The sequence below is a fragment of the Peromyscus leucopus genome, chromosome X (assembly GCF_004664715.2).
Source record: "Peromyscus leucopus breed LL Stock chromosome X, UCI_PerLeu_2.1, whole genome shotgun sequence".
NCBI classification, from domain to species: Eukaryota; Metazoa; Chordata; class Mammalia; order Rodentia; family Cricetidae; genus Peromyscus; species Peromyscus leucopus.
The window spans coordinates 53,851,315-53,867,213 of record NC_051083.1 but is presented as its reverse complement, the minus strand read 5'-3'; the positions used below and the strand labels follow the sequence as shown (position 1 = coordinate 53,867,213).

Here is a 15,899-nt window from a genome sequence, read left to right as displayed (position 1 = left end):
TTAATTGATTTGCTCAAGGTCACGAAGCCACAGTGAATGAAGTGTAGTTCACTGTGTTTGCTTGATTCTGAAGCATGTGTTTTTTGCTCAGTTATGCCATTAAATGTGGGAATCTGTATTATTAGCCTTTTTTGGAGGTTTGTTTTATATACTTGGAAAATAGAATAATACAAGCATCCTTTTTTATGTTCTCCTACTTTGGGTCCTTATTCATTGACGGTTTGTCTCTGTTTTCAGCCAAAGCACCAAACAAACCTATTCAGGTAGTTTATGTGCCGTCACATCTGTTTCACATGCTATTTGAGCTGTTCAAGGTAAGTGGGATTTTAAAGCAGAGGAAGAAGTCTTCGTTTTAAGTGGCTTTGATTCTGGGCATAATGGATTCATTAGATTAGCATAAGAAAAAGATTTTGCATAACCATTTTAAAAGTCTATTTCTGATATCCTGTGGGCTTTATAATCTGTACACTGTGAGATGAAAAATTGCTGTGTACAGTATAGTTTTATGAATATTAGTACATATTGGTTTTGAAACTTAATTGTACTTTGGTAACTTCACATCAAATCCATACTGTTTTTCTTTCAGTTAGGAGATTAGAGATGCTTTTTTAGGTTTTCAAACCTGGCAGAGGTTTTATTGGTGATTACCAGACCCAAATAAAAACATGTTTCTGTCTGTCTATGATTCTGGAGCATTAACTGTGCTAATGTATAGTCATTCCAGTCCTGAGGTATCCTACAACCGTTTTATAATTTGAATAAGTTCAGAAGACCTGATAGAGGCAAGAGAGGAAGAGCGTGGAGGCTGGGCTAAAAAGGAAAGAAAACAAAACCCTTTTAAGTTTCTCTATGGCCTAAGCTGTTGCTTTTGTTACCAAGTGTCCAGTGATATGTATGGTAGCAGTGTTATGCATACAGGGTATTTGCGCTAACATTTTATCACGTTGAGTGTGTAAAACACTAAACTGAATTTTAATTAATTCAAGAATCAGTTGTGCTGTTTTGTTCCCAAGAGCAAGAATGCTACTGGTGGACACTAAGGTAGGCGTTCAGTTGTGAGCTTGCTCTTCGTCTGTGACCTTTCAGAACTTCTTTTTAATAGATATTTTAGCCTTTTTTCATCCAGTGTTGATTAATTTTTGTGGGAAATATGAACCCTTTCAGTTTTTCTGCTTTCATTAGAGGAAAGGTACTTTATAAATGCAACTAATGAATAGTATTTAAAGAGTAAAAATCAGCTTCTGTAGCCTCATTACACATGATACAAACAATCTTTTGGGTTGAGCTGAATAATTTAAAAACCCTACAGCTACCAGGCCTGGTGGCACATACCTTTAATCTCATTAGTGGACAAATAAAGAGAAGTGTATCTCTATGAATTCAAGGCCAGCCTAGTCTATATAGTGAGACACTGTCTCAAACACCCCCCTCCCCCTAAAAAATCCCTGGAGCCAAAAAAAGGAAAGAAATATGTTTAACAGTTAAATGCAAAATAGAACATCAGGAACATTTTCTTTGACAGAAAAAAAATCCCATAAATCTTAATAGTAGCTCCACAAAATAACTATACTTATAAGTAATCTTGTGCTTATTTCTTTTTTGAAATTGTGGTTTTTCGTGGTTAGGGCTAGCTCAGTGGCAGAGTACATGCTTAGCATGTACATGGCTCTCGGTTCTACTCAGCACCAAACATAATCAATACATGTAATGTAATTTAGTTGTACTTTGTGAGTCAGAAGCATGGCTTTTGAAAAGAGCTTATTGTTTTAGAACTCAATGAGAGCAACAGTTGAACTACACGAAAATAGAAAGGAGGGCTACCCAGCTGTCAAGACTCTCGTTACTCTCGGCAAAGAAGACTTGTCCATTAAGGTAAGCCTTTGTTTGCCTTTTTCCTTTAATCATCAGCTGATTTAATAGTGTGAGAGGGAAGGAAAGAACATTGACGTTTCTTGAGTGTGTTGTTTGTGCATAAAGTCATGTAGCAGTGCTTTCTCTGCAATGATCTGAACACATAGATAGTGGCAGTCCTGTAAGTTGCTGTTGTCTAGTGACATAGTAATTCTGGATGAGCACCTTCTAAGAGAGTTGCCTGATGACATTGACTAATGGCACATTTCTCACTGTATCCCTGTCCTTTATGGAAACATGACTATATTGTGCTGGATTCTTGGCTTAACTTACCTCCTTGAGTGTTCATGAGCAAGACTTCAATACCAAGTCTGTCAGATTTTGCTACACTACTCTGTGTCCTTTGTTTACATGACCCCAAAGGAACCATTCTTCACTGGCAGCTCAAAGCCCTTACTCATTTTAGAGCCTTCTGTCATATGCTTGATCTAATGAACTCTCCCCATCTCCTTAAGCACACATTGACTCCCTTTTATTTTTAACATTTTGTTCACTGCAGATAAGTGACCTAGGTGGTGGAGTCCCACTTCGAAAAATAGACCGACTTTTTAACTACATGTATTCAACTGCTCCTCGCCCCAGCCTGGAGCCTACAAGAGCTGCTCCCTTGGTAAGCATGGCAAACTGCTACAGAAGAAAAGGTCTTTGCCACAGGAATAGAGAGTTGCCCATTTCCTCAGGTGGTTATACTAGCTTTACCTGAACGAGGATGTTTCTGGTACGGGTGGGAGCAGAGGCACCTTTTTGCCTTAGCTATTTAGTTCGTGAGTTCTTTGGACTGAGAGTGCTTTTCTAATTTGTTCAAGAAACCCTCCAGCACTCGCAAATACAGTGTGAAAAAGCTTTTCTCTGTGATAAGACTGCTGCCGGAGGGCCACTTATCATTATGCACCCCCTGAGAGGTGTGGACATTACCCACGGGGGAGCAAAGGGACTGTAGAGTGTTTGGCGACAGATTTGGTGCTGCACACCTTACAGGCCCAAGTCACCCAGAGCCTTTGGGTCACCACTGTCCAAGTTGTTTATATAATTACAATATTTATGAATTATGAAAACATTGAAATTTCTGTAATCTAAGCAGAAAACATATAGGTGGTGTATGTATTTTCAGAGGTCTCTGTGTAGCACTCTAGAAATAACCTTCAGCCTTATTCAGTCAGTGAGAAAAGCCTCTGGTTACCATGGTAGCATTTATTCCTGGTAGGGCCACACTTTCTTCCCCCGCTGAGTGTTTCTAATTGACAAACAACAATTGAACCCTTTGTCATTAAACACAGCAATGTATCTATCAGTCTGCAAAATGGCTCAGGGTATAAATTAAGTTTCATTTTAAAGTCCTACCTGACTGATAAGCACATAAGATTATATTTTATTTGTATGAATAAAATCAAACACTTTGCATTGTTATTTGAGGCAGAGTTTGTTAACTCAGCATGTGGAAAACTGAGGAAGTCATTTATACAGGATTCAAGAAAATTCATAAAAGATCAATTTGGAATAGTATTACCTTGACCAGGGTCTGGTACAAATCTTGCATCTTCACCAGTTGTTTCAAAAGAATCTGGATTATCTATTCTAGGTCTTAAAATAGCATCCTAAGGGTAGCTCTTTATGCCATGTGTGTTTTGGGAAACAGAGGACTCCAGGAGACCATTATTCACCTTCCCATTATATAGACACGGGAAAGAGGGGCAAAGGAAATTAATGGTACCTGGTGCTGGCTGCCCTTGAAGAAATGCTTCCATCGACATCTCTCCCAATTAGTAAACTGTCCTCAGCTTTCAAATGGGACCATGGCTATGTAGTACTAGAAAAGAATTTCCTTTCCAAATGGCTTATTTTACATATCTCTGCTTTCCTTCATACATTATTTTTTAATTGAACAAATTTTAAACTGTTTTATGTGTATAAGTGTTTCCCTGCATATTTGTATATATGTGTACCACGTGCATGCCTAGTTCCAGAGAGATCAGAAGAGGACCTGGGGTCCTCTGGAACTGGAGTTACAGAAGATGGTGAGCAGCCACATGGGTGGTGGGAAGTAGCCCAGGTCCTCTGCAAGAACAACCAGTGCACATAACTGCTGAGCCATCGCTGTAGCCCTATAGACAGGCGGTTACAATTGTACTTATTAGACATGCGTGTGGGAGTCAGAGGATAGTTGTATGTATGTGTTGATTCCAGGGATTGAACTCGGGTTGTTAGGGTTGCGCAGCAAGTGCTTTGACCATCTTGTCAGCACAAGGTCTATCTTTTTTGTCATGGTGGTTTTGAGGCAGAGGCTATTGTCCTCCAGGTGGGCTGGGAGCTGGCTGAAGCTAGGATGACCCTGAACTCTTGATCTTCCTGCTTGGAGGACAGACGTGTGCCACCTCAGTTTAGGAGGTATTGGGGAATCGAACCTAAGGCCTTTGGTGTGCTAGGCTGATACTCTACCCACTGAGCTACAGCCCCAGCACCTGAAATGATTTTAATACACCACGTATTCATATGTTCCCTATTTACTTAGATAAATTTATAGGTGGCACCTTTTTACACTAGAAATATTACCGGTCTGTGTCCTGCTGATGGTGCAGGACAGTTGATGTCTATATGCACTGTGAGGTGTGGAGCCATCCTGTCTCTGCATGTATGCAGTGGAGCCAAATGCTGAATTGACCATGACAAGGCACAGCCGGAAAGCCACTGGTTTTCACAGTATGAAACAGGTTAGAGCATGGCACAGCGTGATCTCCACATGTCCTGGTCCCTCTTTGATACTTTGGGAGGTCAGAGGACAAGTCTGTGGAGTCAGTTCACTGCTTCTATCTCAAACAGATCCTGGGTATTGAACTCAGGTCCGCAGGTTTGTCAGCAAAACTGAACTGTCTTACTGAGTTTTAGTGTGTGATAGACTGCAGAGGCAGCATTTATTTATTATGCTGCCGTCCTTATCATCTCGGGGGTAAGCTTTTCCTTTCATGGTGAGAAAAGTCTTAAAGTTGAACAAACTGCTTAGTCACACAGAAAGGTAGATTTCAACTTCGAGTTTTCAGAGTCAGAAGCCTGTGTGGCCATAGCCCTGTTTCCTTAGTCCTTTTCCCATCCAGATTAATCCAAAGTGTTAAAGCTTACCTGAGTGCATCTCCCCACACCCGCCTGTGTGGCCATAGCCCTGTTTCCTTAGTCCTTTTCCCATCCAGATTAATCCAAAGTGTTAAAGCTTACCTGAGTGCATCTCCCCACACCCGCCTGTGGCCAGCCACAAAGTCACTTTAGTATCATTGTTCTTATTCTTGCCAATATCTGTGACCTTTAGTTTAAAAATTATATTGGCCGCAGTTTGATGACATTGAAATATAGAATGGTACTAAATTTTTTTATTTCTAAAACTACCCATTCATTGTATCAGCATACTGTAGCTTTTCTAGACCCTTAGGAAGGAACCTCTTTGGAGTTTTTTTCTGTGGGTTAGTCTTGTTATTAGTAAATTTCAACTCTTGCCAGGCAGTGGTGGTGTATGCCTTTAATCCCAGCACTCTGGGTGGCAGAGGCAGGAGGATTTCTGAGTTTGAGGCCAGCCTGGTCTACAGAGCAAGTTCCAGGACAGCCAGGGCTGTAGAGAGAAACCTTGTTTTTTCAAACCCACAAAGAAGAAAGGAAAACTTCAACTCTTGTGCTATTCATTCACTTCGGGCCACAGAGAAGTCTGATAATGCAACTTGGAAGTGAATGTGCTTTTGTGTTGTCATCCGAACAAACCCCACCTGACTAAGGAGTCACTTTTTCATCTAATGTTTTTATTCTTTGAGAATCTCAACAACATATTTTCTGTTTCCATCACATTCATTCCCCACTCCTCTTCCCACGTCCACCTCCTCTTCCCTCCTCCCTCTACTTCCAACTTGTATGTTGTTTTTAAGAAGGCACTACCTTGCAGCAGATACCCTGCTCATCTTAACAATCCTCTGCCCACCTTTCCAAGACGCCCCTGAGCCTTAAGTGTAGGAATTGTGTTACAGGTTTATTTCTCAGTCTTGGAGAGGCACCCTATGGTCAGTTGTCTGCAGTTTAACCACTTGTAACTTGCCATGTTGGTGTCTGTCTCCTGCAGAAAGAAGGAGCTTCTTTGTTGAGAGACAGAGCTACACTAAGCTGTGGGGATAATATGGATATACTTTTGAAAAGTAACCTTGGGAGCACAGGGTTGTTCAGATGCTGGAGTCCTTCCTTCATGCATGAAGCTCTGCGTTCTATCCCCAGCACTGTAGAAACCAGGCCTGGTGGTTCAGTGCCTATACTCCCAGTACTTAGGAGGCGGAGTCAAGAGGATCAGGAGCTCAAGGTCAACCTAAGATATATAATGATAGAGGAAACCCTAGTTCAAAAAAAGTTACCCTAATTTTATGCTCATACATAGGTACAAATTTCCTCAAAATGGTTTTTTAAAAGGCATTAATCAAAAGTGAATTTTTTTCTGTTCCCCAAACTTGATGGGTGTTTTTTTTTTTTTTAATAAAAATTGGGAATTTTTGGTCATAGATTATAGACACAGTGTTATAAAGATTGGGTTACTCATTCATTTGATTTAAATTCAGATCAGGGATTTGTTTTAATTTTCTATAAGTGGTCCCCTACGAAGCATTTGCACCAGTCTTATTCTATTAATTTTCTTTTCTTCATAGGCTGGATTTGGTTATGGCTTGCCAATTTCTCGACTGTATGCCAGATATTTTCAGGGAGATCTAAAACTGTACTCCATGGAAGGAGTGGGTACTGATGCTGTCATTTATCTGAAGGTAATGTGTTTTGTTTCTGTTGGTATAAAGGCCTCTTGACTCTTAAAAGCTGGAAGTACCCATAACTAGTTGAGAAGAGCACTGTATCATCTCTTACCTTGAGATCAGATTTATGAAACCATGCTATGCCTCATGCTTGATTTTTATGCCAAAACACAACAAAGAAGAAGCATAGAGGTATGAAACTTAAATTTTTGATTTTATAACCAGAGATCTAAATTGGAGTTTTTCAAAATTATATGTTCATTGAAAAACCTAGTTTAAAATGAGACCAATTAACAGTAATCTGAAGTCTTCTAGTCTTTTGCTTATTTCTCAAGTTGTAAGAATTCAGTAATGAAGCCAGGCGGTAGTGGTGCACACTTTTAATCCTAGCACTTAGGAGGCAGAGGCAAGTGCAAATGAATTTGTGAGTTCAAGGCCAGCCTGGTTTGAAGAACAATTTCCGAGATGGCCCAGGCTACTCAGTGGAGCCCTGCCTCAAAAAAAAAAAAAAAAAAAAATCTAAAAATAAAAAAATAAAAGAATTCAGTAACGATAGTATCTTTATATAAAAGGATCTGTAGATCTTTATGTCAAGTGAGATAACCCAGACTCAGGAAGACAAATACTGAATGCTTGCTCTCATGCAGACCATAGCTTTTAATTTGTGTATATGTGTATATATATGTACGTATGTGGAAATGAGCATCAGTATAGGTCACAAAACTGTAAAGAGGTCCATGAGAGAAAAGAGATTTTTGAGGATGGGTGGGAGGATAGTAGAACAGCACACAAAAGCAGAAAACCCCTGGAGTTGAGAGGGTGCACAGGGGGTAGACCTAGGGGTGCAAGAGAAAAGGGAGATGGGAGGAGACTCAGCAAAACAAATTCTATACCAAAGTGCCTTAGTGTACCCTTTTCACTGTACAGTATTTTTTAAGTCAAAAAATCATAATAATGGCCATTTAAAACAGTCATCTGATAACTAAGTTCTCTAACACACAGTTTTTCTCATTTATCAGTGGTGTTAGACTTCTATTTCTGAATTCTAGAATTTTGGTATATTATTTCAATAGGTAATAGAGGTGTATAGTAACATTTAAAAACTTCAGAGTGGGAAATGAAGCGTCTCACTGCTGGCACTAAGCCACACTTGTCTTCACTGGGTTTTTGTTCCTTATGGATCCTCCTAGAGTTGATTCTGTATTTATAGGGGCTGGGGATGTAGCTCAGTGGTGTAGATCTTTCCTAGCATGTACAAGGCTCTGGGTCCTTTATTACAAAAGTAAAACAAACAAAAATCTAATAGAGGAGCTGGGTGTGGTAGCACACAACTTTAAGCCCAGCACTTGGAAAGCATAGACAGGCTAGCCTGGTCTATGTAGAAAGTTCCAGGTCATCCAGGGGTACATAGTGAGACCCTGTCTCAAAAAATAGCAACATCAAAAAGCTATAATAGAGTTGGTTCTGCATTTATAAATAGATTTAAAAAAAACTAATCCAAAAGACATTTCAGCAGCTTGGTTTTGTTTCTTAACTTTGGAATGTATCTTACAGAACTTTCCACACTGATTCGTGTAGAACTGACTCATTCTTTTTAACCGTGACCAAGTATATTACTGGAAATGATATCACAATTGCACTCATTATTTGAATGTCTATATCTCAACATGGGGTTAGTTTGCTTGCTCTGGGGCTGGAGATGGAGCCCAGAGCCTCCTGCATGATACTATACCTGCTCTCTACTACTGAGCTACATTCCCAGCTCCTAAACGAGGTTATGTTTAATATCATTTGTTGGCAAATGTTTATGAAGCTTTATTTCTTCTGGGGCTTTTTTAGGGCAGCAGTTGCCTGTTGAATAAAAATACTTGATCTAAGCACATACTGTCAAAACTATTAAGTATCACAAAGCAGTAATAACTGAATTACAATGTGTTCCTGTCATATGTGTTTCAGTACTGATTTGGGGCGAGGGAGTGAGCAAATGATTTCACTCATTTAGAAAGGGTTCAGGATCTTTCTCCTGGCCAGCCTAAGTGAATTTGTAAACTAAATTTTAATTTCAAAAACAGAAATGGTTACTGGTGTTTAAAAGAGTAAAATGTGTGAATTTCATGTGAGAAAAATAGAATCCTAGATCTTTGGTGTATGTACTTTTTTCTAATAGGCCCTTTCTAGTGAATCATTTGAGAGGCTGCCCGTTTTCAATAAGTCTGCATGGCGCCATTACAAGACAACTCCTGAAGCTGATGACTGGAGCAATCCAAGTAGCGAACCCAGGGATGCATCAAAATACAAGGCTAAACAGTAAGAAACCACTTTGATTATCATTATAAAATATCTGACTTGTCTCTGGAAAGTACCAGGCACACAACTGAACAATATTTTTGTGCCACACATTCTCTGTGGTTTTAATCACTGGACAACCAAAGTGATCCTTAAAGAAAGGAAGATTGGAGAAAGTTTTTTATGCTGAGGAGAACAAGAATTGGGTAGCTACAATCATCATTTAAATGGAATTCCCACTGTCCTAGGAATCCTTGTACTTTAGAGGTATTGACAGTGAGTAGAAGTTTGTTCTACTGTGAAATTAATCAATCAAAATGGATTCTACCCACACAGTGAAGCATTAAAAAGAAGGGAATTCTGATACGTGCTTCAGTGTAGATGAATCTTGAAGTCATAATTTGATGTGGAATACGCCATACTCAAAAGTATAAATAGTGCTATTCCACTTTTATGAGATTTCAGAATCAGAAGGTAGCCGGGTGAATGCCAGCCTCTTGGGGAGGGAGGGAGAATGAGGAATCGTTAGGGAGTACCAATTTTCTCTTGTGAGGATGAAAAAGTACTTGGCATGGTGATGGTTGTACGAGAGTATGAATAGGCCCAAGCAACTAAGCTACTCACTTAAAAGTAAGTTCTAATTATGTATAGTTTATCACAATAAATTATCAAAAATGAAAAGTTGTTACACATAGAACAGCTATCATTTTTTTTTAGTAAAGTGTCACTATTTTATGTTTATAAAATAGTCTTTGGTTTCCAATTTTTCAATTTAAAGTAATCTTTTATTTATGTGTTGTAAAAAAACAAAAAAACAAAAAAAATCTAGGAAATTATAAGTGAAAAAAGAAAGGAAAAATTATTCTATTTCCACAACTCAGCCATTGCTATGGGTACAGTTTTGTTTATATTATTTTAGATAATTTGCTATTTACATATGTATGTATTTTCTCCAAGTGAGATCACTTTTCATACTGTTGAACAATATGCATTTGTTTCATTTAACCATCTCTACTTTTCCATGTCAGTAGCTTTCATCTCATTAAAAAATTCCTGAATTTTCCAAACTGGGATCCATTCCAGGACCACATGACATATCTGGATAGTCTCAAGTTGTTTTTAATATAGAAAGTGCTGTTGTTGAAAGACTATGTCAACAAAACATCCCTACCTTGATGTGTTTAGTTCTTCTCTGAAGTATCATTTAGGTTGTTTCTTATTCCCATATTTGATGGAAATCAAAGTTGTTATAAAGGCTCTTAGTGGAGCTTTTTTATTTTTTTCCCTGCTGGAATACTCCATCAGTACTGTTGCAGAATTATATGTTTAGACGTATGATTTCTGGTTGATCCATTATCTGTGATGCTAAGGGTAGACCATAATTTAGGTGATGGCTATCTGATTCCTCTATGGTCAACCTTCCTAATGCTGCAATCCTATAATACAGCTCCTCATGTTGTGGTGACCCCCAACCATAAAATTATTTTTGTTGCTACTTTATAACTGTAATTTTGCTACTGTTATGAGCTGTAATGTCTATTTTTTGGAGATAGAAGTTTTTTGAAGGGGTCACAATCCATAGGTTGAGAACCACTGCTCTGTAGTATAATTCAGCCTTTTTTCACTAGGAAGTAATCCATGTGGGGTCTTTTTTTGTTGTTGGTGGTGGTTGTTTTTGGAGGGAGGTGCTTTACAAAAGTATAATTACCCATCAGCCATTTACCTATTGGTTTTTATCCTAGTTGACCATTTTGGTCTGATAAGGACACCCACTTTTACCAGTTTAGTCCAGCGTAGTATAGAAAGCATTTAGGCAAGAGAAAGAAATAAAAGACCCTCAAATGGGAAAGGAAAAGAGGAAGTTAAATTGCTCCTACATCAGTATTTTATTAGTCTTTGTAAAATGATACAGTCTTTAAAAAAATCATTCTTTGGTAACTATTGACTTATGTTCCTCTATAATACAGCTCATTCTCATTAACAAAGGCCATACTATAATTCTTCTAATATGTGTTTAATTTCTTCCTTTAAACTTGAAGGGAAAATTCAATTCTCTTTTACCCATTTTTTAAGGTAAGCATTTGAATTAAAAGTCACCTTAAAGCAGTAGTTCTCAGCCTTCCTAATGCTGCAACCCTTTAAAACAGTTCCTCATGTTGTAGTGACCCCAACCACAAAATTATTTTCATTGCTCCTTTATAACTAATTTTGCTACTGTTGTGAATTGTCATGCAAATATCTGATATGCAGGATATCTGATATGTGACCCCTGTGAAAGGCTGGTTTGCCACCCAGGGATCACAACCCACAGGTTGAGAACCACTGCCCTGAAGGATGGAACATGAGTTTTCTGCCTTAAGGTTTTGTTGTTGTTGTTGTTTTCTGAGACAGGGTTTGTCTGTGTAGCCCTGGCTCTCCTGGAACTCACTCTATAGACCAGACTGACCTTGAACTCAGAGATCCAACTGCCTCTGCCAGCCGAGTGCTGGGATTAAAGATATCTGCCACGACTGCCCAGCTTTTGCCTGTCTTTTTGAGCATTGTAGATTTAATAGTGATTTACTGTTATATACATTATACTCAGCACTTCTTTTTTTTTGAAGTATAACATATAATAGAAAGTCTACAAATCTGAAGTCTATGGCTTGACACACAGTTACATCTCTCTTTCCAATACTCTGGAAGACTCCTTTCTAGCCAGATTGTTCTCTTCCTCTCTCTGAGCACCATTGGAGGTGGTTTTTTACAATACAGAACAAAAGACACATGTAAGCAGGCACCCTATCACCTTTGCTCCCTGGGAAAGCCATTCATAATATTGCTTGTCACAGTCAATGTTGCGTTTGCTGCCTAAGTTGGCACACTTTGGGATAATGGGAGTTATTTTGAGCTTGATTTTTCTGCCTTCGGTTGACAAAAGTGCATTAAATTTTCAAAGTTGTCCTACTTTCTTGTCTAACATGATATCCGAAGCTCAGCTTCCTATACCCTTGTACTGGACTCGGCCATTTTATAGTTCTTGTGAACAGATTCTGGAGGGCAATGGGTGCTCATCACACCTCTTCTAAGCCCTTTTTCTGGACAGAGCTTCTCAACACACCATACATGTATGTATGTATCTGCATACCCATATACCTCACTTCTTATGGATAGCTTCATTCTATTTTAACATCATTCTATTTTAACATTAAAACTGTGTTTTTCTTATATATACTTCTTACCATACAAACCTTGATTCTTTTTTTTTTTTTGGTTTTTTTTTCTTTTTTTTTTGGTTTTTTCGAGACAGGGTTTCTCTGTGTAGCTTTGCGCCTTTCCTGGAGCTCACTTGGTAGCCCAGGATGGCCTTGAACTCACAGAGATCCGCCTGGCTCTGCCTCCCGAGTGCTGGGATTAAAGGTTTGAGCCGTCATCGTCCAGCACAAACCTTGATTCTTAACATCTTTAACAGAACAGAACAGAAACATTTGTGGGCAAATACAATTTACATAGCTTTGCAATATTATACCATGCAGTAAATGCTGGTATTTTCTTTTTCTTTATTTTTTCCCAACATAATATCCCTATTGATTATTTGAACATTTCATACTATGCACCTTGATCACACTCAATTCCCACTCCTCTCATACCTTTCTACATTTGAGCCCTCCCCCCAAAGAAGAAAACAATACACCAAGTCCAATTTGGGTTTCCCATATACTCATTGGAACATGGTCAAACTCCCAGTGGCCAGCCCATTAAAGATAACTGAGTCCTTTCATCCCCCCACCCCCACCAGAAGCCATCAACTGCAAAGGGCTATGCTGGTGTTTCCTAATGAGTGGTATAAAGGGTAAAGCACATCTGTATGCTCTTTAATCTTCCTGCAGAAATACATAGTGGGTCTCCACCCAACTCATCTCAAAACATGAAATTTAAAAAAGATTAAATCATGCACCATTCGTCATGTAAGAGTAGCAAGAAATTTATCCCTGCTGCCCCCACAGTGGGCGATTTTTCCGAGGGAAGAGTTGTGCTCTGAGAAGCTACAGAAGGCTTGATTGTGTCTCTTTCTCTATCAGATCAGTTTACTACAATCTCATTGCAGTGTGTATGTAAGCCAAATATCTTGTTGGGCACCAATGTGGCCATTAATTCAAATTATTACTTCCAGAGCCATCTTTCATAAGAGTCATTTGGCGTGTGGAATGGTGGTATTAACTGGAAGGTATTTTAAAGGCCATGCTTAGGCTGGGCATGGTGGCTCATGCCTTTAATCCCAGCATATGAGAGGCAGAGGCAGATGGTCTTTTGTCACTTTGAGGCCAGCCTGGTCTACAGAGCAAAGTCCAGGCCAGATAGAGTTAACAGAGTGAGACCACAGTAAATAAATTAACATGTTGTATGCAAGTTAAGGATCAGTCCTTAATTCCAGCATGTTATTTTCAAACAAATTTAACAAAAGTGAAATATTAAAGTTGTTAGCTTGGCAGTTTAAAATTGTTAAGCTCTACAAATAGAATAATGGTTAACCATGTGGGAAAGATCTCAGGAGAGGAGGGAGGAACAGAAAAGTCAGTGCTTATATGGAAAGAGGACTAAAAAAGGTATTCTGAACCTGAGTAACTCTGGCTCTAACCACTAACCCTGAGTTAAATCTAACCCTAACCCTGAGTTAAATCTAACCCTAACCCTGAGTTAACTCTAACCCTAACCCTGAGTTAACTCTAACCCTAACCCTGAATTAATTCTAACCCTAACCCTGAGTTAATTCTAACCCTAACCCTAGCAGTCTTATTGAGATTTAATTCACATACCATACAGTTTGCTCTTTTAAAGTATACAGTTGAGTTGTTTGGGATATATTCAAAATTTTAACCCCCACTCCTGCTCTAAATGCAGACTTCCTCAGGCCATGTGCATTAGCACTCATTTTATAGTTTTGATCAAATTTTGTTGTTGTTTTATTTTGTTTATTTTTTTGAGACAGGGTCTCTACATAACTGTGGCTGTCCTGGAACTCACTATGTAGCCCAGGCTGCCCTCTAATTCACAGAGATCCACCTGCCTCTGCCTCCTGGATGCTGGGATTAAAGGCATGTGCCACCATGCCCAGCTTCTAATCAAACTTTTGTTAGTAAAGAATTCTTGTAAAATTTATATTGTTGTACCCAGAGTCCCCCAAAGACCACCAAGAGACCAAATCCAATGTAAAAGCAGAGTCTTTGTATTGTTACGAGTTAACTTGGGACTCTGTCTGATGCAGCAGCAGAGCAGGAGAGACCCCAAGTAGCAATGGGGCAGGGTTTTTGAAGCAAGGGGGGCTTGGGGTGTACAGACTAGATAGGAACAGACTCAGAATTGGTTTATGTGAGTGGCAATCATGTTAGTAATTTTTAATTGGCTAGGCTTAGTTGGGGGTTACAGTTACATTTTGGGAGGCAGGCCTGGACAAGTCCCAGGCTTTGTCCTTGAGCTGCCATGGAGGCTGGCTGGCCTAGCACATACTGACTGGGGCTGGCTCAGTGGCCCAGGCTCTGTCCTTGACCCATGCACATAGCTCTTAAGTTGGTGAGGGGTCCCAGACAGTAAACAACTGGCTGAACCTTGAGCAGTCAGAGTACATGCAGAAAGGGAGCTACTGTAAGGACTATGTCTTTTGTTCATGGCCCTCCCAGAGACTGCTTGCTCAAGTCTCAGGAAACTGAAATTGAGGCCTGATCTCTGAGAGAAGACTGACAGCCTGTTATAGAATCTGTTTGGTCCTTTCAATATAAGTAATGAAATGCCACTTTCTCTGTAGTAACTACAGAAGGTAATTCTGAGTTAAGGCAAAGGTTTTGGAACTATCACTATAAATGTTCTGAGTAAGTTTTGGTTAAAATAGAGGAGGTTATACTCATGACCTCTCTATGGATTCTTTTCTTCATAGGGACAAGATGAAGACTAATAGAACTTTCTAGAAAGCCGAGTGCTGTGGTCGTCTCTGAAGAAAGATTATCTTCTGCAAGTTAACCAGAGACCCTTATTCTACCAACTCTTAACCGTGGCACTATTGTTATCCCTAGTGCTTGAATTTGTTGCTTCCATTGTATTGGCTTAGTGTTTCCATGGAGTCCTTCCTGTAATCAACTTGTATCTTCCGCTAAAGTTGTAACCTGAGCAATTTTTCATGGTGACTTTCTGTGGCATCATTTACACCCATCACAAAAGAGTACAGAGCCTCCTAGCGCTCTTGTAGCCTAGACTCTGTATCTTGTCATGGAGTTTAGTGTCTGAAGTCTTCCCACGATTTTGAGCTCCTTCCTCATTCCAGATACAGCAATCCTACCTGTTACAGTTTATAACCTCCAGCTAGGGCCTGGGGAGTCTGGGAGTGGAAGGCGTCAGTGGAGTACATCTTGAAAATTCAGCCCCAGGGTTCTTCCTGTCCTGTATATACATTCCCTCTTCACTCTCTGATTTAGACTTTGCCTACTTCCATCTGACTGTGTTCTCAGTGTGAGGTGTGGTACTTTTGTGTTAGAACCTATTCGTCTGTGTTATTTTTACTTTGAAGTTCATTTGCATACTTCTGTTCATTGATTAAAGCACTCTAAAAGTTGTCTTAGAATTTCTCACTTAACACCTTGGTTTGAAAGATTTTAAGTGAAAAACTACCTTCTGGTCAACATCAGACTTTTAAAGAGTGGGAAGTGCAGTTGTGTGTCTCTGTGAAAGCTTCTCTAACCATTACTGTTTGGTTGCCATATGAAATTCCTCTTGTAGTCTTCTTAGGAACTAGAAGTTCCTGTGGGATGCCCTTGAATCACTGTACCACAGATTGTCAGAGGCAAACATTTTAGTTGAGTCTGAAAACTATTAGAGGTCTTGATAATTTTCATTGTCATTACTTTTTGCCAGTTTTAGAACTATCCACTCAATCTGATTTTTGTTTTTTGAGACACAGTTTCTCTGTGT

The 15,899-nt window shown here is 39.3% G+C and overlaps 1 protein-coding gene across 2 annotated transcripts in view; it reads left to right on the top strand.

Moving 5' to 3' along the window:
• Nucleotides 1-15,552, top strand: part of Pdk3 (pyruvate dehydrogenase kinase 3) — a 60,088-nt gene extending 44,536 nt beyond the window's left edge. The window contains exons 7-13 of one of the 2 annotated variants that reach the window (XM_028881675.2): nt 238-314; nt 1,771-1,872; nt 2,411-2,521; nt 6,576-6,689; nt 8,842-8,981; nt 11,000-11,033; nt 14,872-15,552. In XM_028881675.2, the coding sequence (XP_028737508.1) occupies nt 238-314; nt 1,771-1,872; nt 2,411-2,521; nt 6,576-6,689; nt 8,842-8,981; nt 11,000-11,033; nt 14,872-14,889 (596 nt within the window). In that variant the 3' untranslated portion in view covers nt 14,890-15,552. The remainder of the gene's footprint in view (nt 1-237; nt 315-1,770; nt 1,873-2,410; nt 2,522-6,575; nt 6,690-8,841; nt 8,982-10,999; nt 11,034-14,871) is intronic. The other variant, XM_028881676.2, reaches the window with a different exon arrangement.
• Nucleotides 15,553-15,899: the final 347 nt, after the last annotated feature.